This window comes from Lepidochelys kempii, chromosome 1, assembly GCF_965140265.1.
Source record: "Lepidochelys kempii isolate rLepKem1 chromosome 1, rLepKem1.hap2, whole genome shotgun sequence".
In the NCBI taxonomy this organism is placed as follows: Eukaryota; Metazoa; Chordata; order Testudines; family Cheloniidae; genus Lepidochelys; species Lepidochelys kempii.
This window is the reverse complement of record NC_133256.1, coordinates 322,580,153-322,601,526: the sequence shown is the minus strand read 5'-3', so window position 1 is coordinate 322,601,526 and position 21,374 is coordinate 322,580,153. Positions and strand designations below refer to the sequence as shown.

Genomic DNA, 21,374 nt, shown 5'->3' with positions numbered 1-21,374 from the left:
TCGTAAGATGGAGCCCGTCTCTGCCCAGCACTCCTCCTTCAAGGAACACCATCCCATGGTCAAAGAAACCAAAGCCTTCTCTCCGACACCACCTGCGTAGCCATTCGTTGACTTCCACGATTCGACGGTCCCTACCTAGGCCTTTTCCTTCCACGGAGAGGATGGACGAGAACACCACTTGCGCCTCCAACTCCTTTATCCTTCTTCCTAGATCTGCTTGCTATGCCCCTACTTATACATCCCAAAATGCCATTGGCCTTCTTGGCAACAAGGGCACACTGCTGACTCATATCCAGCTTCTCGTCCACTGTCACCCCTAGGTCCTTTTCCGCAGAACTGCTGCCTACCCATTCGGTCCCTAGTCTGTAGCTGTGCATTGGGTTCTTCTGTCCTAAGTGCAGGACCCTGCACTTATCCTTATTGAACCTCATCAGATTTCTTTTGGCCCAATCCTCCACTTTGTCTAGGTCCCTCTGTATCCTATCCCTGCCCTCCAGCGTATCTACCACTCCTCCCAGTTTAGTATCATCCGCAAATTTGCTGAGAGTGCAATCCACACCATCCTCCAGATCATTAATGAAGATATTGAACAAAATCGGCCCCAGGACCGACCCCTGGGGCACTCCACTCGACACCGGCTGCCAACTAGACATGGAGCCATTGATCACTACCCGTTGAGCCTGACAATCTAGCCAACTTTCTACCCACCTTATAGTGCAATCATCCAGCCCATACTACTTTAACTTGCTGACAAGAACTTCCTAGTACTAATACTCATGTCCCCAGAGCCATCCCTGCACTGAAGCAGGGCACAGCATATTATAGAGGTGTATATCTGAAATATCTCAAAAGTCATTTAAAAACATCTCTCTATTATGAAATTCAATCTGTTTGGGATTTTCCCCAAATTCCTTCACTACATTTAAGTCCAGAAGTAGAAACATTTTTTAATTCCAACATACTGATAAATGGTGCGTGATATACTTCAGTATCGTCTCTTTTAAATCACATTATAAACTTTTTCTACACTAAATTTGTCTTTTTTATAACTCTTTCCCTCATGAAAAGATATTTAGGAAAGCCATAAGGAAAGTAGAAAGTGCACATGTGACCCACACTCCTCCTGATGTGGTGGTCTGTCCCAGTTAGTGGCACTGACACCATGTAGAAGAGAGAGATGAGAAATGAGTCAGCTCTACAGCCTTAACTAATAGGCAGTTGGCTTTTAGCTCATGCAATAGATACTCCTGCACTAAGCTCCAGAGGTCTCAGGTTCAATCCCGACGACCGGGGTCTGTTGGCATTACATATACATACAGTTTATACGTTGTTTATCAGTAGTCTTAAAAATTAAATTTCACAGAGTTACCATATTATGGTGTTCATCTCTCTTGTCTCTGAAGGAGCTGACAAGCTAGCATCACAAACAGAAGCCTCTGCTTTCACCTGTCCAGTTCATTGCCTTTTCACGCTCATAGCAACTTCTCTCAGCTCCCTGTGGTATCATTTTAATTGTCCCTTTTGTCTGTGCACTGTCTGTTTCATCATCATTTCTGTGGTTTTGAAGGCTTTTATTACAGTAGTTTGTACTTTCCAGAAAGAATGTCCTATGAGGCCAAAATATTCTTTTCTTTATTTCTGCCCTGTCTTGTTTCCCTACTTGATTCTACTTCTTGTCCTACTTAAAAGCATTATTAAGAGATGCATCTGCCCCCTTCTTTGTGGATGTGCTCAATGGCTTTAGATTTTCCATGAACAAAGCTTCAACTCAAATAATATGTTATCAAAGGATAGATTTTTTTTTTTTTTACTTTTTCTTCACTGACAAAATAAAGTGTCTTTGTTTTCAGGATTCCCAGGAGGCCAACCCAACTCGCTATTAAAATAGAAAAATCTGTTTGCTGCTGGAGGTCTACCAGCCTTCCCAGGGTTTTGTTTCTGGAGTTCTGCCAACCTCCCCACGTTTTTGTTCCATACCTGACCAATTGCGTCCTGACCATCTACTCCCTAGAAGAAAATAGTTCTGAGCTGGGCAATGTGACGTTATCCTCCAACTCAGTAAATACACAACTGGTGTATTTGCTGTTATTTAAATACAGTTGTGCCAAGTGTGCAAAGTTCCTGCCTAGAAGATTGTCCCTGCCCAGTGTGGCAAGGCACCTTCTCAGTCTCACTAGCCTCAACTGTTTTTAGCCTTGGCGTGACAGGCTTGGTGTAAAACAGTTCCTCTTGGCTGCACAGGGGCAGTCCGCTCCTTCTCTTAGCCAGTCTTTTAGGCTTGTTTTTCTCCCTTAGGAGAGGGAATGCAGCCTCCCCTCCTGGTGAGGCTTGCTGTCTTGCTGCGCCTCAACTACTGGCAGCTTGACTACTCTTCTCCCCCCCCCCCATAGGGGAGGGTTTAAAAAGGTCTCATGCAGCCCTTAGTTGGAATCAGCTGATCCTAATTGCCCTCAGGTAACCCCCTCTCATCTGACCCTAATTGATTTCTGGTAACCCCTTCTTAGCTGAATCTGATTGACCTGTAGTCACCCCTTCTCCGTTGATAGGGAGGAGGGTCTTTTACCCTTCTGGGATTGTTTTCTACCCTGCTCTTGCAGCTGTCTGTCCTGAATTTATCACACCAGAGAAAAGGGGTGAAGGAAAAAGACCAAAGTGGTCAGGGAGGTGATAAGCACAAGGCTTGTATCACATCTTGGTACTTCCATGGTTTAAGTTTTAACATGAGTGATTTTTGTTTACAGGGGAGGGCATGGTGGGGTAAAGGTGGAGAGGAGGGGAATGATAGGGACGGATGAGTGTGAAGGAAAAAATGGGAGGGGAGAGTGGAGGACAATTGAGGGAGAGGGGGAAACTCTGGGGTGGGTGGAGAGGACCAGTGTGGCCAGGGGGAATAAGGCTCTGATGCTGAGGGATGTAGGTTAGAAGATCAGGAAGATGTCACTGCACCCAACCAATCAACATGTGGAAAATGACCAGAGTTCAAGTCTGACTGTCCAGTGACAAGGAATCTGATAGGGCAGCCTCCTGCTGCTGCTCCTGACTAAAGAGCAAGAAGCTTGGGGGCGCTAAGGTTTCTCTTTGAGCTCCTCCTGCTGGAGCAGGGCCTCACATGGGCTGAGGCCTCTGGCACATTGATGTTCCTTACTGCATCCTACTTGTTCTGTTGTGAGGTAAGGTGTGGTTTGGGGATCCTCTAATTTTATTCCTCTCTTACCTATTGTATGGCAACAGTGCTGACTGTTAGGGTAGGAATAAATGGTAAATTTTCAGAATGGAGAGGGGTAACTAGTGGTGTTCCCCAAGGTTCAATCATAGGACCAATCCTATTCAACTTATTCATAAATGTCTGGAGAAAGGGGTAAACAGTGAGGTGGCAAAGTTTGCAGATGATTCTAAACTGCTCAAGATAGTTAAGACCAAAGCAGGCTGTGAAGAACTTTAAAAAGATCTCACAAAACTAAGTGATTGGGCAACAAAATGGCAAATGAAATTTAATGTGGATAAATGTAAAGTAATGCACATTGGAAAAAATAACCCCAACTATACATACAATATGATGGGGGCTAATTTAGCTACAGCTAATCAGGAAAGAGATCTTGGAGTCATCGTGGATAGTTCTCTGAAGACGTCCATGCAGTGCTCAGCGGCAGTCAGAAAAGCAAACGGGATGTTAGGAATCATTAAAAAGGGGATAGAGAATAAGATGGAAAATATCTTATTGCCTTTATATAAATCCGTGGTACACCCACATCTTGAGTACTGCATACAGATGTGGTCTCCTCATCTCAAAAAAGATATACTGGCATTAGAAAAGGTTCAGAGAAGGGCAACTAAAATGATTAGGGATTTGGAACAGGTCCCATATGAGGAGAGATTAAAGAGGCCAGGAATTTTCAGCTTGGAAAAGAGGAGACTAAGGAAGGATATGATAGAGGTATATAAAATCATGAGTGGTGTGGAGAAAGTGAATAAGGAAAAGTTATTTACTTGTTCCCATAATATAAGAACTAGGGGCCACCCAATGAAATTAATGGGCAGCAGGTTTAAAACAAATAAAAGGAAGTTCTTCTTCACACAGCGCATAGTTAACCTGTGGAACTCCTTGCCTGAGGAGGTTGTGAAGGCTAGGACTATAACAGGGTTTACAAGAGAACTGGATAAATTCATGGAGGTTAAGTCCATTAATGGCTATTAGCCAGGATGGGTAAGGAATGGTGTCCCTAGCTTCTGTTTGTCAGAGGGTGTAGATAGATGGCAGGAGAGAGATCACTTGATCATTACCTGTTCGGTTCACTTCCTCTGGGGCACCTGGCATTGGCCACTGTCAGCAGACAGGATACTGGGCTGGATGGACTTTTGGTCTGACCCAGTATGGCCTTTCTTATATTGTTCTCTAACACATGTACTTTGGAAACTACAGCAGTGCACAGCAAGTTCTGGTTGAGCATGTATGCCTCGTGTTGAGCTCAGAGTGGTAGTTATGGGTGTTCTCACCTTCTCTGGCTGTTGTGTAGTAGGGGAGGCTAGGGAGCAGAGCACTGGGTACCTGTTAAAAAGCATGAACAGCAGAGCTGATGATGCTGGAGAAGAGGGTGTGGAAGCTGCCACAGGAAATGGGGTAATAGCAATCGTTTTATGTGGGGAGGAGCAAAAAAAGAGACAAACACACACCTGTCTTCCATCCTCAGTAGCTAGGAAAGAGAGAGAGAGAAAAGCATTTTCCTTCTTGCCTTATGTCTCTGGATAGGATAATTCCTGTATTGCTCTATATAGATAGAAGAAAGGACATGGTTTGGTGTCATGATAAGATTTGGTCAGAGGAACAACTCTACAAGTTGAGATTATTTATGTTAAACAGCTGAGAGGAGGCTATCTTACTGTTCCATGCCCTTGCTTCCTTGGAAATATTCCTTCTAGTAACTGCAGAGTAATGTTGATGCAGGCTTCCATTTTTTTAAGCTGTTGCTACAAGGTGCTGCCTAAATTACTTGGCAAGAGACGGATGAAGACTCTGCTAATAACTTTGCATTGCCCAGTCTCCTATGATAGTTGCCAGATAGTGTGAAATTTTGTCAGGGACAATACTAATAAGATAGTGGTCTGAGGATCCCCAGGTTCCCACACACCAGGTTGCTGCTGGTGGATTTTCAATTGTTTTCTTTCTACAAGGGTATGAGAAAAAGGCAGATAAAATATCCAAAAATTCACCCAAATATACACTCTATGCCAGCTCTAAATGTTCAAAACTCATGATGCAGGCCCCGCAAAATCATGAGATTATCTTAAAAATCATGAGATTAAAATAAGAATAATTTGAGAGGTTTTTTTGCTTTCTGGTCTTTGAGTCTGTAGGGTGCGCATGGGTCACATTTTCAAACTTTTCTCCACAGTCATGAGGTCTAGAAGCTTTTATTTTTACTTTTTTAAAGCTGAGTCTCACATAATCCTGTGTCTCCAGGAGCTTTAAGTGAAACATCAAGTACTGTGAGACTCAAGATAAAATTGCTAGAGTTGGCAACACAGCAACCTTCCACATTTTGGTTTTACTTGAAAAATCATTCATTGAAAATATTTTTGACCTTCTCAGCCCCCTTTTCTCCATAGCTCCCTGATACCTCTCCTTCTATTAGGATGCTTCCAGGGCTGAAAACTGAGATTGTTGTAACTTTTGTCTTGATCTTGAAATAAATTGTCTTCCAAAATCATGATGTTAAGTGACTATCAGGTTTCCAGCTTCTCATTTGTTATTTGATGGCCCACTCTGGTTGTAATCATAGCCATGTTTTGTTGTCTTTCTGCTCTGCCTCTACATTCTTGTGACCAGGCAGAATACTCACAAATTTCCGTACTTTACACAATCACCGTAAGAAATCAGATTGGCTTAGTGGAATTGTCACATGAAGTACAAAAACACTGGGGTAAGGGAGACCCTGAACAATACCCTATCAGCTCTTTAAGGGTCTCCTTACTGAAAAAGAGAAGGAAGTAAGATGCAGGATGTAGCCCACAACCCTAAACCAACAACTTTACTTTGTTAGTAAATCCAAAAGTTAACTAAAATGACCCAATGTGTTTTCCCACATGATTAATTAGAGAGGGGCCTAACCAAGCCCTTTTTACCTCCCCAGTGCCTTCCTCACTTTGGGAGGGAAACCAGTAGTACCCTTTAAACCAGTGACTGATAATGACTGATGCAAATGATGAAGAAACACAGCTAAAAGCATAAAAAGCTGGGTGTGTGAGAGAGAGGTTCTGTAAAGTTAAAAAGGAAGGTTTATAAAAAAAATTCTTAGAATTTAAGTATTAACGCAAAACACCCCAATGTGATGTAATTGGCAGTTGGTGATGGGAGGAGCTTAGGGAAAAATACAGAGTTTTGCCTACCCTAAAAAATTCTGGTGACCTTTTCTTTGAAAATCTCTAGTGACTCCATGTTTGGAGAAGGGAACTGAAATTAGCCAGGGGCATGGCTCTTGTTTCAGGGATGCCTTGCTGTCCCTACGAAAATCAACTGAAATTTGGCCCAGTTATAAGACTTTCAAAAATCAGTTTGCATGCTCAGTAGAAGGGTAGAAGAGCTAAAATCTCTGAAGTTTCCATGTGCACTGGGCATGCTCCAGCCCAGGGCTGAGGAAGACTTTTCTTACAATTGCTGCTATGGGCTATCCTTAGGGGACTGTGTCAGGTCTGGGTCGAGATCCAGGCACCAGAACTGAAAAGAGGGAGTCTCTCTCCTGTGCTCCAAATGCCCACCATGCTAAGCCTGGGCAGCACAGAGGAGGAAGTTGTCTAAATTAAATGCAGAGGGTGAGAAAAGATGGACTTGCAAGAGTAGATTGGAACAAAGAAGTTGCGTGTGGGGAAGACTGAGACTGGAGGCTGGTAGTGGGGAGAGGGAAACTGGGATGGGGATTTGGTGTTGAAGAGTGACTGGAACTGGCTGGATAAGGAGAGTGGGACTGAAAACCAGTGGGTGAAAAAAGTGAGGGGGAGGGGAGACAGATCTGATGAGGATTGAAGATGGTTGTGGGGGAAACGGACTGACAGAGCAAAAAGATTTGTACAAGGACCTAGGGGAGAAGTGAGATTGGATGAAAAGCTTGGGCAGGAAGACTGGGAGTGTGGAGAGGACTAGATGTTGGGGGAGACTGGGACAGGGAAGTTCACAGAGGGAGACTAGGAATGGCTGGGCAAGGAGACCAGGACTGGGTTGAGGAGCTGGGTAGGGAAGGGACAGGATTGGAACAGAAATAGTGGGAAAGGATGGGTCAAAGAGGGTCAAGCTTGGGAAGAACAGGCTGAAGGGTCTGTGACCACTAGAGCACACGCCTCTCCAGAGATTGGAAAGGAACCCAAGATTCCTGAATCTCACCATTCCTCTGTTGTCAACAAATAGCTGCAAAACCCATTGGCAAAGTGTGTGTCCCCTCCCCCTCCAGTGCTGGTCCCACGGAAACTGAGAACCTGGTACTGCTGTCAGTCACTCCCCTACCTCAAGTGAAAGAGGTCTATGTGGTGAAGCTAATGTTTCCACTACTGCTGATAAACCATTAGGGTGTCAATCTGATGCCATGTGGTGGAATTTTTTTTTCTGTTTTCTCTTTGAAAAGCCTACAAATTTACACACACACAACTGCATTTAATATTGTTAAAGTTGTGAAATCAAGCACTCCAAAGTCACGAAATGCCAGAATTAAGGTTGTCTGTGCTTTCTTATTTCAGCCCCCTTGTGCATATGCATTGTGATGCAGTCATTAGATGATTGCATTGTGTGGACAGGATGGACAGTGGTCATGTTATTTTGTTCTCTCATTGTTCAGTGGAAGTCCCCATACCTTATTTATTGCACACTTTCAAACACTGCTGTGAAGACAGAATGATGAATTTCTTCTTGGGCTTTGCTATGGTGCACATCGTCAGCGAATCACAAATATCAATGAATTTGAGATGAGGAGGTATTATTATCTCCATTTTACAGATGGGGAACTGAGCCACAGAGATTAAGGTCAAAAGTATTCACTAATTTTGGGTGATCAATTTGAGACAACTAGATCCAGATTTTTCAATGTACTTAGCATTTTATAACTCTTCTATAGTAAAAGCCCAACTCCCATTAACTACAGCTGAGAACCCAGCACTTCTGCAGATTGGACTCTAGAATCTCAATTCATTCATCTGGAGGAGCAACATAGTTAGTGACCACCTGTGAAATGTCTGATTTAAATGACTTGCCTAGAATTGCATAGGAACTCTTTGGCAGAGCCAGGTATAGAATCCAGTTTTCTAGGGCAGTATTCAACTTGCTGTAAACATGAAACCATCTTTTTTCTCCCCTGTCCCATTCACTCAGTACCGTCCAACTTCTGTAACAAATGAAGCAGGGGAGCTATAGACAAATCTCCTTCACTACACAACCCTGATTCATCTCCAGAGCAGGTCCATTTGGGGCATCTAGTTTATGATCATGTAATTAAAGACTATCATACTGCCTGTGCAACCTTAATTTAGCGCCCCCCTTGTGGGTAGTCATCTTAACTCTGCCATCTCCTATTTTTATGCCTAAAACTTACACCACAATTTCACTATTTTAGATGCAGTTCTTTTTCACTTCTAAAGGGGGGTGCCACATATAAGTAATTGGTTTATGGGTTCTGAGCCACATACCAAATCCCTTTGATTTCCTTCTGTAGGTAAGAAGGGCCTCAGGAAGATCTGAACAATTTGGGAAGCGTCTCCTTCTAATTAAAAAAACGTTGAGATGTTTTTGGTGACCACTTAAATTCTAAGAGGACTTTTCCACAAACATCCATTTTTCCTTTATAGATCTCTTTGTATGTATTTTGAAATCCCCCTTCTCCTCTCTCTGTCTCTCTCTCACAGATTTTTCATGCTTGTAATTGTGTTTCTTTGTCATTTTTGGGGTGTCAATATTTATCAGTCATTGGTTTAGGGGTTCCAGGCCAAACACCGAAATCTCTGTAGATAAGATGAGCCTTCAGTTGGTGGTTGGAGCAGAAGGCGGTAGGTCAGACCCTGGAAGGGCAAGTATTTAGGTCATAACATCATATGTGGTGCATTTTTATTTCCTGTGATGTCCTAGCCAGTGACTTGATTTCTGATGATGCCATCATCCTTTTTTCTTCATCAGTCTCTCACTTATCTGAGACCATCACTCTAAATAAGTTCACCAATTCCATTTTAGCAGAGGTCGTATTTGCATGAAGATCTAAAGTCAGTATAGGATTCTTTCATTTAATCAATTAAGCAGAGTGTTTCCTCAGAAACATTAAATGTTTCTTCTCTGTGTCTGGACTTTTTCTCATGACAGAAGTCTAGTATTGTCCTTACTAATGATATCTGACTCTGAAACACCTTGACATGAATATTTACAAACTTGGTTGCCTGAAGTGAGACCATGCTGTTAATAGACAGATGCAGCCCACCTCTCCCCCACCCAGGGACATCTCCTCTCTACTATTTAATATCGTACATCTTATCTGAAAAGTATTCTAGTAAATTGCTGGCTGGTACTGTTCAAGAGCACCTTTTATTTTGCTGGCAGGAGACATACACAATGCAAAATACTGAAAACAATTAAAGCCAGTTGGTTTTAAATAACATAAGAATCAGAATCACACTCAATATCTTTTTAAAAGCATCTGTTTTACAGATGCTCAGTCAATTTGTTTCTTTGGATTGTCTTAGGTTTGCAAAGCTTCTGTAATACTGAGATTAATGATGCATTTTATTTATTCAGTCACTTTATTGGTTTATTTTGCCAAAAGCTATGAATTTTATGAAAGGAAAATCTTTAATTTTGTTTATATCTAATCAGATGTGCAATTGCCCTGGCACAGATTTGTGATAAACCTTCTATCTTCAGCATAGCTGCAAAAGCAGAATGATAATTTGGATGTCATATTTGTGACTCTAGGTCAAAAACATGAAAAATTACAAACAAATTTACTGAATTTATCTGATGAAACATTTTAAAGGTAAGACTTGAGCTCTTGTTAGCCTTCTATTTTAGTGTCTTTTCATTAATTCTGTAAATTTTGTTTTCTCCTATGCTGGACCATGAATCTTCTTCTTTTAATGATGTAGAAGTAGTTGGTTGATGACTACAAGTGGGGTGTCAACAAAAAAATATATTATTTTTAAAGTTGTTGAAAGTGGCTCTTGCCTAGACAGGTTTGACCAGCTTTTAATAAGAGATTCTCTTTGAACTTGTTTCATAATTCAGTTGTTGAAACTATTTACAAATATCCAGCTTCGCTGAATCGGAACCATATTTATATCAGAGTATTGAAATTTTTTTACTTTGTTAGTTAAAAGCCATTCATTTCACAAGAGATTTCCACAGTTCATGCTAATTGTTAATCAAGAGCAACATTTCGAGGAGACACAGTGAGGAAAATGTAGAAATAAACCTATGAAGCTTAGAACCTTGAGTATGTCAGAACTGATTATTTTTGTTGAGCTTTTTGTGCATTATTCCTTTGATTGAATCCATTTTGATTCTTATGCCTATCTTAATTTTTATTAGGTGCTATATGTAGGTATACCATATATAATGTATATGTGTAAAATATAATTAGGATCAGAATATATTCTGATTAATGGCATTACGGGCACAAACTCATTCTGTTAACAAATGGAATCAAGTATTATACACTCTTTTTTTGTTTGGTTTCAGAGTAACAGCTGTGTTAGTCTGTATTCACAAAAAGAAAAGGAGGACTTGTGGCACCTAAGAGACTAACCAATTTATTTGAGCATAAGCTTTCGTGCGCTACAGCTCACTTCATTGGATACATACTGTGGAAAATACAGAAGATGTTCTTATACATACAAACCATGAAAAAATGGGTGTTTACCACTACAAAAGGTTTTCTCTCCCCCCACCCCACTCTCCTGCTGGTAATAGCTTATCTGAAGTGATCACTCTCCTTACAATGTGTATGATAATCAAGTTGGGCCATTTCCAGCACAAATCCAGGGTTTAACAAGAACATCTGAGGAACGGGGGGGGGGGGGGGTGTAGGTAGGAAAAACAAGGGGAAATAGGTTACCTTACATAATGACTTAGCCACTCCCAGTCTCTATTCAAGCCTAAGTTAATTGTATCCAATTTGCAAATTAATTCCAATTCAAGAGTCTCTCACTGGAGTCTGGTTTTGAAGTTTTTCTGTTGTAATATCTCAACTTTCATGTCTGTAATCGCGTGACCAGAGAGATTGAAGTGTTTTCCGACTGGTTTATGAATGCTGTAATTCTTGACATCTGATTTGTGTCCATTTATTCTTTTACGTAGAGACTGTCCAGTTTGACCAATGTACATGGCAGAGGGGCATTGCTGGCACATGATGGCATATATCACATTGGTAGATGTGTAGGTGAACGAGCCTCTGATAGTGTGGCTGATGTGATTAGGCCCTGTGATGGTGTCCCCTGAATAGATATGTGGGCACAGTTGGCAACGGGCTTTGTTGCAAGGATAGGTTTCTGGGTTAGTGGTTCTGTTGTGTGGTATGTGGTTGCTGGTGAGTATTCGCTTCAGGTTGGGGGGCTGTCTGTAGGCAAGGACTGGCCTGTCTCCCAAGATTTGTGAGCGTGTTGGGTCATCCTTCAGGATAGGTTGTAGATCCTTAATAATGCATTGGAGGGGTTTTAGTTGGGGGCTGAAGGTGACGGCTAGTGGCGTTCTGTTATTTTCTTTGTTAGGCCTGTCCTGTAGTAGGTGACTTCTGGGAACTCTTCTGGCTTTGTGCTGGAAATGGCCCACCTTGATTATCATACACATTGTAAGGAGAGTGATCACTTTAGATAAGCTATTACCAGCAGGAGAGTGGGGCGGGGGGAGAGAAAACCTTTTGTAGTGGTAAACACCTATTTTTTCATGGTTTGTATGTATAAAAACATCTTCCGTATTTTCCACAGTATGCATCCGATGAAGTGAGCTGTAGCTTACGAAAGCTTATGCTCAAATAAATTGGTTAGTCTCTAAGGTGCCACAAGTACTCCTTGTCTTTTTTGTTTGTTTTCATGTTATAGCTTTCTTTATCACATTGTTTTTAGGACACTTACACTTTAAAATTAAACTTGTCAGGGAAAGAACAGTTTTCTGTTTGGCAGACATGTTTCTGTCCTCCTTATGGAGCACAAAGTTACTTTGACTAAATCATTTGCTCCTCTTTTACCGTTCCACATATGAAGGATGCTAGAGAAGTGTGGGAAAGTTTTTGTGAATTAACTTGTGCTCCTTATGCTGGAGAGCAGAAACCCAGTGAGTTCCTAAACACATCCTCACCTGCAATCACTATACAAATGAAGTCAATGGGATTTGGAGATGCATTTTGATTGCAAAATCTGAATACGAACAGTGGCAGAGCATACTCATTTAGTTTCATGGTCTGTGTTAATATCAGCAGACGTTCGTAATCTAAATTTGCATAAGCAAATGAACCTCTTGTAATCAACAAGATTTATTGGTTTATAACTGAATTTTTTTTAAAAAAATAGTTGCATTTTGGGCCTTAGACCCCTGAAAGTCTCCTATTTGGTCTAGTTTCCCATTTTATGCATTCTACTAAGTATGAACAAAATATTCTGAATTTGGTGAAAATGAGGAGGAAGTGTGTCCTAACTGGGAGTACTGAACTGGTGGGATAATAATACATTTTGTGCTTTTCTGTTTTTAAAGCTGGACCTGTGATTTGCAGAATGCTGACCTACTCTCCAACTCGAAGAGCTTTAATTGTGGGTTGTGGTCTACAGATGTTCCAACAACTGTCAGGCATTAACACAGTCATGTAAGTATCTGTTCATCCTTTTGATAAAATATTGGAATAACATTTCATGAGGTTTTTCAACGTTTGGCTTTTAGGCTGAATATTAATGGGGTTCTGAATCATTAAATTGGATATTATATGTATGGAACATCACAAGTATACCATATTTTGAGTATCAATAATTTAATGATGGTGAGCTATTATTTAAAATTAGATGTTGATTTCTTTGCATCATGGTTATGGTCAGAAAGATGTTGGTGTAAAACATCCTGCACAGATTTTCTATATGCCATAATCAGTCTCATGTACTTTATTGGATTTTATTACTGTGCACTTTACTACTCTCTCTATTGCAGACCCCATACTTCTCTGGTTGACTGGGCTGGACTCTACTCCAGCCTAAGCATCAACAAATTGCTAACAATGTTCTATTTGCAGAATCTTTACCTTATTTTTACCTCAAAGACATCTATGTGTAATATTAGGACAAACAAAAACTTCATTTGGCTTGACTGGGCAAGTTGCGTCAGGACACACCCCATCAATTCACATCTTTGGGAGCATGAAAATAATTTAAGGGGCAAGTCTCCAGCATTCCTTGCTACCTTCGCATCATCTACACACCTACATTTCTGGAGATAAGACACTCCAGCACTTCCTAACATTTTCCTTTCCTTCTCCAACACATACTGAAAAACAATATGCATTGTAACATACACACCCATGCATGATACTCTCACTGTCATGAAAAATCTGAAGAGTAGCCTCATGCTCTTTTGCATCAACAGATTGTCACAAATGATTATCATGGTCCATTTCTGCCTTAATAGTACTGCAGCTGCTTTTAAGATTCAACTTCTGGCACAACAGTAAGCTTAGAAAATGAGTAACTCAGTATTTGTATAGGTGGAAAACAGTCTGTCATCACCTTGGAATACTGTAAGAGAGAGAGGGTTTGGCTGACTCACTGTCCCAGAAGCCAGCAGTTCTTCATAATGCTGTACAATTTAGACAAAATAGACTCATTTGAGAGGTCAGTTTATACTCTCCTTGAAACCTTTGCTTTGAGCTGTCAGGTTAGATGAAATAGACTGAACTCACACACCCAAGGTTTGAGCATTGTCTGCAGTGTGGATTCATGAAGGCAGTCATCTGGAAGACCCACAGTTACAATGAGAGTGGCAGTTTCTTCTCCTGTAGAAGGGAAAATAAAAATGTGGCGTGTATCCTCTACTTAATATGTGTAACTCATTAGTGTTTTGAGTTCTGTCTGCACATCTTGCTAAGAACATGCTCCTATGACCTGACCTAGAGAAAGAAGCGTGATTATAATCAAAGAAATACAGGGGCCATAATAGGAAGGGTAGAGTGTAACTGGACTGCGTAATGGATATGACAGAATATTAGAAATGTAAAGGAGAGGAATGTGAATGTTAATATGTGAATTGTCTATATCATTTTGTTTATGAAGGGGACCATGGTGTGTTCAGCCCATTTCTAGTTTATTAAGCATACGCTTTGATTTTTTTTTTAAACTGCACTATAACTTTCAAGATCCTGGTAAGAAGGAGCAAAAGGGCATACGGAATATATTCGTGAATAATAATACTTTAAAATGTTCACATGAATACGGTGTCAGGATATAATGTTAAATGGTTAAACTTTTGATTTTTGAGAATCATTTTATTTGCAACAGATCCAAAACTTCATTACAGCAGAAATATATTGAAATGGCATAAGATCTATAGTAGCTTACTTTGCTTTTTCTAAATTGCAGATGTGTTCAGATCAAACATTTTACCATGCAATAGCTTTTACAATCAGCTTGTAATTGACCTAATTTGATAGTGAGTGTGTGAGTGGAAGAAATTACTGCTATACAATATAGCTGGACTTTATAGACTTTGCATAGAAAGATGCCTTTAATAAACACATTAAAAAGTGTTGATAAAAGAATAGCGTATAATCATTTACAGTATCCAGCATTTTTTTTAAAAAAATCAGGATAGTTGATTTCCCTTTTCATTTCACAAATTTTGCAAGCTACGTGAACATTTTCCCATGAAAGCAGTTTCTTTATACAGGACATTGGACATCTGTTGATGGTTTGGTTGCACAATAAATTGGGGATAACAGTTTTTAATTTTCTTTTTAAAAAATTGTTACCTTCAAGAACTGTCTGTCTGTGCAGTAGCTATCTATGTAACTGCATGGTCTTATTTTCATTGTTCTCATCCTCCTAACCTTTTTATTTGCTGTTTGCACTCTTTTTGTGTTTGATCTCAAATTAGATTGTATGCTCACGGGGGCAAGGATTGTCTCTCACCATAAGTTCATACAGCACTATCACAATGAGGCCTTTGTTCCTGATTGGGACGGTAGACGATACAACACAAACAGTTAATAACGATAGTAAAACCTTCTTGTAAACCTAGATATATTCCACTAAGTGACTTAGCGATAGTTCCAGTTAGAAAGGAATTATAACAGACCTAATATTAGTTTCACAAACACCTACTACCGCAGCTGTGGCAAGTGGCAGTCAGCCAGAAGGGTTGGAGGAACAAAGATGGTTTTATTTCTTAGTGCTCCTCGAAGTTGCCTTGGCTGGTAATGGGCCCCAATGAGGCTGTTTTGTCAGATGAGGTTCACCATAGCACAGCAGTACTCTGGCATGTTCCCATCCCCCAGCATCCTCTATTGTTGGGGGAGAGGGGCTGACAATTCTGGCTCATTGCTATCTGGGCTTCCCTTACCCTGCAGAGATCTCCATGTAGCCTGTTAAGCTGGCTTTTCACCTTCTCGGAAGTGCCAGAGCACTCTTTTACCAGTTGATTTAATGTAGCAGCATTCATGGCAGTGTATACTGTGTTCTAGTCTTCTGGCTGGAGACTTTCCACCATTTGTCAGATGACAGATTCAGTATAGCTGTGTCTCCTTTTAAGAAGACAAAGCTCCAGAAGCCTTATAATTTTTTTCTAAAAAGTTAGTAGTTTACTGATAGATTAATGATAATAGGTGAATTCAAAATACTGTATTTTAGAGGCGCAGAAGCTGGAGGAATAGTATAATAACCACTCTTTCGTATATCTGTGTTTGCACTGAAAAGTATACTACTGTGTCTGTAAAAGAAACAAAAGTTTTGAATCAGAAAGACTGGGTGATTACGAAGCAGGAAAAAAATTGCCAGGCTCATTAGACCTTGTGAAAACGTTCTGAAAGATTACTTTCAAAACAGATCTTGTGGAGTTGTTGAGCGTTCCAGGACTAATGGACAATAGGAGAACTCTGAAAAACACATTTAAAAAACACATACAAACAACAAGTATTGTAGTGGTTTGGTGCTGAAAGGTTTAGGACTCTGCTATATATTTTCCAATTTAAAAAAACAACTAATTTACTTGGAGAACCCAATAATAGCTACAGGAGAGAAATGGTCACTTTCAGTAGGCTGCTTTTTGGTGAGGAATAGAAAGGGAAGGGATAAATGGGCTCGTGTGAAAATTCCCAACGACTCTGTTCTCGCTAAGAAATTCTATAGTAAAATGGACGTGTTTGACAGCATATATAAAAAGAGGTTCATATGACATCTACATGTATCAGATAGCAAAACTCCTACAACATATCCGGCTGCACAGACAGACAAGAACTGTAAGCATAAGCAGAAAGCCATTGTGGGTATGTCTGCACTGCAGTTAAAAACTCGTAGCTGGTCCATGTCAGCTGATTTGGGCTTGTGGTGCTCAGGCTGCAGGGCTGGTTAATTGCAGTATAGACTTCTGGGCTCAGGCTGCAGCTTGAGCTCTGAGACTCTCCCATCTTTCAGGGCTGGAGATCCCGGGCTCCAACCCAAGCCCAAACATCTATATTGCAATTAAATAGAGTCTTAGCTTGAGTCACCTGGCCTGGGCCAGCCTCAGGTGTCTCATTGCAGTGTGGACATACCATGAAACTGTGAGAGCTGAATGCAGAACAATGTTCTCTCCATTAAGGAAATGGATCTAAAACGGGAACAAAAAAGCGGACTGTCTAAGCAGACAAATGATTCAATCAGAGTGGAGTAAATTTTGGAATGCTGAATTTGGTCACTAGAAAAGTAAATGTCAAGGACCAAAAGTTCTTTTTAGGGGACAAGGAAACCGATACCATAGGATATATTGTTGCAAAAGAGTCCTTTTGGGATTTAGACATATTTGAAGATTTTACAGACACTAGTCCTGGAATGCCCTGATTTCTGATCTAGTATTTTAGAGGCAAGTGGTTCATCTCGATTCTCCTCTTATCCCCACAAGATACATTTTGAGAGCACCAGACCAGATAAAGCCTAAACAAAATATTTTGTTTTCCAGATGGAAATTTAAATGTAATGCCAAGGAGCTGTTTGATTTCATCTTAAACCACATTGTATTTTTCAGTTTCATAAATTTTTCTAATAGCCATTTGAACAAACAGAGCTTAAGTCCTTCTGTGTTTCTTTACCACTTTACCTTGGATTTTCATAAGCCTGTTTGATCTTTATTAGTCCAAATTAATAAACATGCCACTTGTCTTCATTTAATTAAGTATTTTTGTGCCCCACCTCCTTCCAACAAATAAATTAAATGTAACTATTATACATAATACATCTATGTCTGGACTTGGTCCATAGACATCTTCAGTCCGTAATAAGCTTGCACTGATTAAAAAAAAAATACCAAGAGAACAAGAAATGAAATCACAAAAACAAGCATCAATTTCCAGCTGGCAAGAAATATAACAAGAGAGTAAAAAATACAACAAAGAAAGAAAAGCTCAACAGAAAAAGAGAGAAGAAAAACAGAGTCAAATAAGGCAGTTAAGAATAAGAGATAAAAATGGAAAAGACAAAAGAGGGGAAAAAGAGAAACAGGTTTTAGAAACAGAGACACCGAAGGAAAGTTAGAAATATTTAAAAAGAAAATGAAAAGAGAACAAATATCACACTGAGTATAAATGAAAGAAAGAGAATAGAAACTGCATAGAAGACATAGATTTTGAGATAGATGGGAATAGGCCAGGATGCTTTTGAAGATGAGTAGGTATTGGAGAAAAGTCTAACACACATCTAACAAAATAAAGAAAAGCATTTCTCGACAGGTTTAATAGTCTCTTCTGCAATGCACTCTACTGCAGTTATAGGGTCTGATCACGTGAGGTTCTGTGAGCCCTCAGCTTCTGTTAACTTAAATGGGATGTTGAAGGTGCTCATCCACTCACATGACTATATCCAAACAGAGGGAAAGCAAGCTTCCTCTACTAATGCATTTGCTAGTATTGTAGCTAACTTGGTAAGAGTATACAACTGACTTCCATTACAGTAGGAGGAGGAAGGGTGAAGAAATACTACTTCTAATATCCATTTATCTTCAAAAATAAAACACTGGACTGACAGTCCACAGAGTAATGGTACAGATAAACATTTATTAAAGACACTGTGGAAATTTACTGATGATCCTAATAATGTTTATACCCAATTAATAATCTTCAATTAGGAATATTTTTAAAGTAAAACATTTACAACCAACCCTCACCTATCCTCTTGGGGGGGAAAAAAAACAACCAGGATTGTTTTCTGAAAAGGCCATGTTCTCCAGTAGCTGCAGCAGACTTAGAGGGGCTGTATCACGTTTGCAACAGTTCAAGATGTAATTGGAGAGTAACACTGGGACTTCAATAGTTTACTATTTTTTTTAAATCACTTAGTTATGGACGGTTTTTAAAAATTTGTCTAGTGTGCATAACATAACTTCACTACACTCCATGTTGCCTCGCTTTTTGCAGCAGACCCACCAGCCAGACTGCAGTCCCAGTTCCCAATGCCTGGAATGTAGCCTGTTGCAGCAGGTTGACAGGTCTGAAACCAACTGTCATTGTCTTAGGCTATGTCTATATCACCACTTACGTTAGTATAAGTTTTGTCGCTCACGGGTGTGAATAAGTCATCCCCATGAGGGACATAAGTTACACCGACGTAAGCACTGCTGTGGACAACGCTATGTAAGTAGGAGAGCTTCTCCTGCCAACCTAGCTACTACCGCTCAGTGGTGGATGAATTAAGTCAATGAGAGAGCTCTCTCCTGTTGGCTTAGAGCAGCTACACGAGGGAGCTTATAGTGGCGCAGCTCCATTGGTGCAGCTCCGACGCTGTAAGCTGTCTAGTGTAGCCATCGCCTGAATGGGAATCTGTTCCCTTTGCGTTAGGAAACTAGAAAACAGTCTCTCTCTCAGGAAAAGCAGTGACTTTTTGATCTAAAACACACATATTTCAGTTTTTGTTCCACTTGTCTGTTTGCTCCACTGCTGTGACAGCTACTCCTCATCATAAGATATGGAGTTTGAATAAAGTTCACCCCACAAGAGAGTGCATTTTGTTAGCAGGGCCTGGAGGGATGACAAAAGGAAAGAGTATGGCCGTGATGCAGCCAAGATTTCAACAAGACTATTCATGTGCTCAAAATAAAGTATACTTAAAGGTTTTGCTGAGTTGGGGCCTAAAGAGCTACAGAAAATATGTGTAGCTTGTCTAAGTGCCAACAGAGAGGGATGTAAACCCACAGATAAATGAAGAGTGTAAACACCAAGGTGAGAGAAAAACTTAGTGTGGCACAGGTAAAATGAGATGAAACTAAGAAAAGGAAAACTTCAAGTTGCAGATGAGGAAAACTTCCTGACAACAGAGTATTCGGCTGTGGGATTCAGAAAAGTGAGGGAAGCATTTAAAAGCTTTCTTGTTTCTTCCATTAGGAAAACATACGGCTCATGTTAAAAAGCTGAGGTGACTGTTCATGATTCTTCTTCCTTTTCTTTTAATGTAAATGGTCCTGAGCACACAAGGAGTAAGACATTGCCCTCAAATGCACTGCAGCACCTTCACTTAAATCACATTGGATTTTACTATTAGCTTTCTGTTTGGTATATGTTTGATCGCAGGTAGTGTCAAATTACACATGAAAATAGCTGTATCTGAACTAAATCAATATTTTTCTGCGTCTTATGAAGTGGAAGTATCAGACTGAAGGAGAGTGGTGTTTGTTGAGGACCAAGTTTTATAGAGTGAACTGTAGATAAGTTACAGTAGAATAAACTACTTTGATTTTTCCTATAAAGTAGAGGATAATACTCTCATCCTCTGAAATACGAAAGGCTGCACACCAGAGCAGTTGTAACTTCCAGTCTCCTTGAACATCAAAAACTTTAATATCCCATGTGATGCTTCTGAATTGCTTTGAAGATCACATGGAATGGGTTATTTTAAATGGCACTTACTATTTATCTATAGAGTGCTGCAAATGTGTAAGGTGCTTTAAAAAGTGCAGACTAAGACATGGTCCTCACCAGGAATAGCTTATAACTCTGAGAAACAGTTTGACATATGAAGGCCCTGCCTGTCTGGAGGCCAACGTGCCTCTCTAGGAGTTATACATTCACACCTTTTAACAAAAATGAAAGAGAAACGAAGGATAAAAGCCCATGAAAAATGGAGGCATTTGTTTCTCAGGCCATCCTTTCCTAGTCACCCTAGTTCTTTGTCCCTTGTTTAAACACGTATCACGAAGCCTGCTGGGTAGCCTGACCTGAAATGATCTTGTTAGACTAGATTTGTGATTTTTATTACTGCCAACACATGGGACTAAGGGAGCATAAGAATCATAGAATCATAGAATATCAGGGTTGGAAGGGACCCCAGAAGGTCATCTAGTCCAACCCCCTGCTCGAAGCAGGACCAATTCCCAGTTAAATCATCCCAGCCAGGGCTTTGTCAAGCCTGACCTTAAAAACCTCTAAGGAAGGAGATTCTACCACCTCCCTAGGTAACGCATTCCAGTGTTTCACCACCCTCTTAGTGAAAAAGTTTTTCCTAATATCCAATCTAAACCTCCCCCACTGCAACTTGAAGAAGCTCTTCATATCTGAGAGGACAATGCTGGGGAAAGGAAGGCAGCCTCCATGGGGCTGCTACTCCCCCTCCTGAATAGGTGGGTGGGCAGGGACACAGAATGAGTGGCGCCTAAGCCCTGGTTTCCATCATGTCCCCAGCCAGTACAGCTAAACTATGCAAGGGGGAAATAGTCTGTGTCAAGTTTAGGAGGACTGGTGCAGATTATTTCCCCTCCCTGGAGCAAGTGGGGAGCCAGGCACCATACTGTGACTCTGGTTCATAAACTGGGCCCTGGCCTGCTCTTGGGAGAACTACATGGTGCCCCTTACTCAGGGCATGTGGCAAAGCCACAACATATCCCGTGATTAGTTCCAGCCCATTTGGTGCATTCATTATCACTTATAGCATTTGTATTTAGAATATCACATACTAGGAATGAAAAATGAAAGGCTATGGGACAATCATGTTTGCCATCTTCACATTTGCCACCTTTTATGTGCCCTTTCCTGTGTTAGAAAAGACTGTTTTTTTCATAGTTTAGAATTTTTGACTTACACAAACATTGTAAAGTACAGCACTTTCTTAAACATTCTTTTATCTATAAAAAGGTACAAAAGCTAAAACAATATACTGAACCACATTTACAACAGCTGGGAGCTGGAGAGTTTAGCGGATGGCTGCACTAG

At 40.5% G+C, this 21,374-nt stretch overlaps 1 protein-coding gene across 1 annotated transcript in view; it reads left to right on the top strand.

Annotated features, from left to right (window-relative positions):
- Window positions 1-21,374, top strand: part of SLC2A13 (solute carrier family 2 member 13) — a 317,250-nt gene that overhangs the window by 157,263 nt on the left and 138,613 nt on the right. Inside the window, exon 4 of the mRNA XM_073328433.1 lies at window positions 12,704-12,812. Coding sequence (XP_073184534.1) covers window positions 12,704-12,812 — 109 coding nt within the window. The remainder of the gene's footprint in view (window positions 1-12,703; window positions 12,813-21,374) is intronic.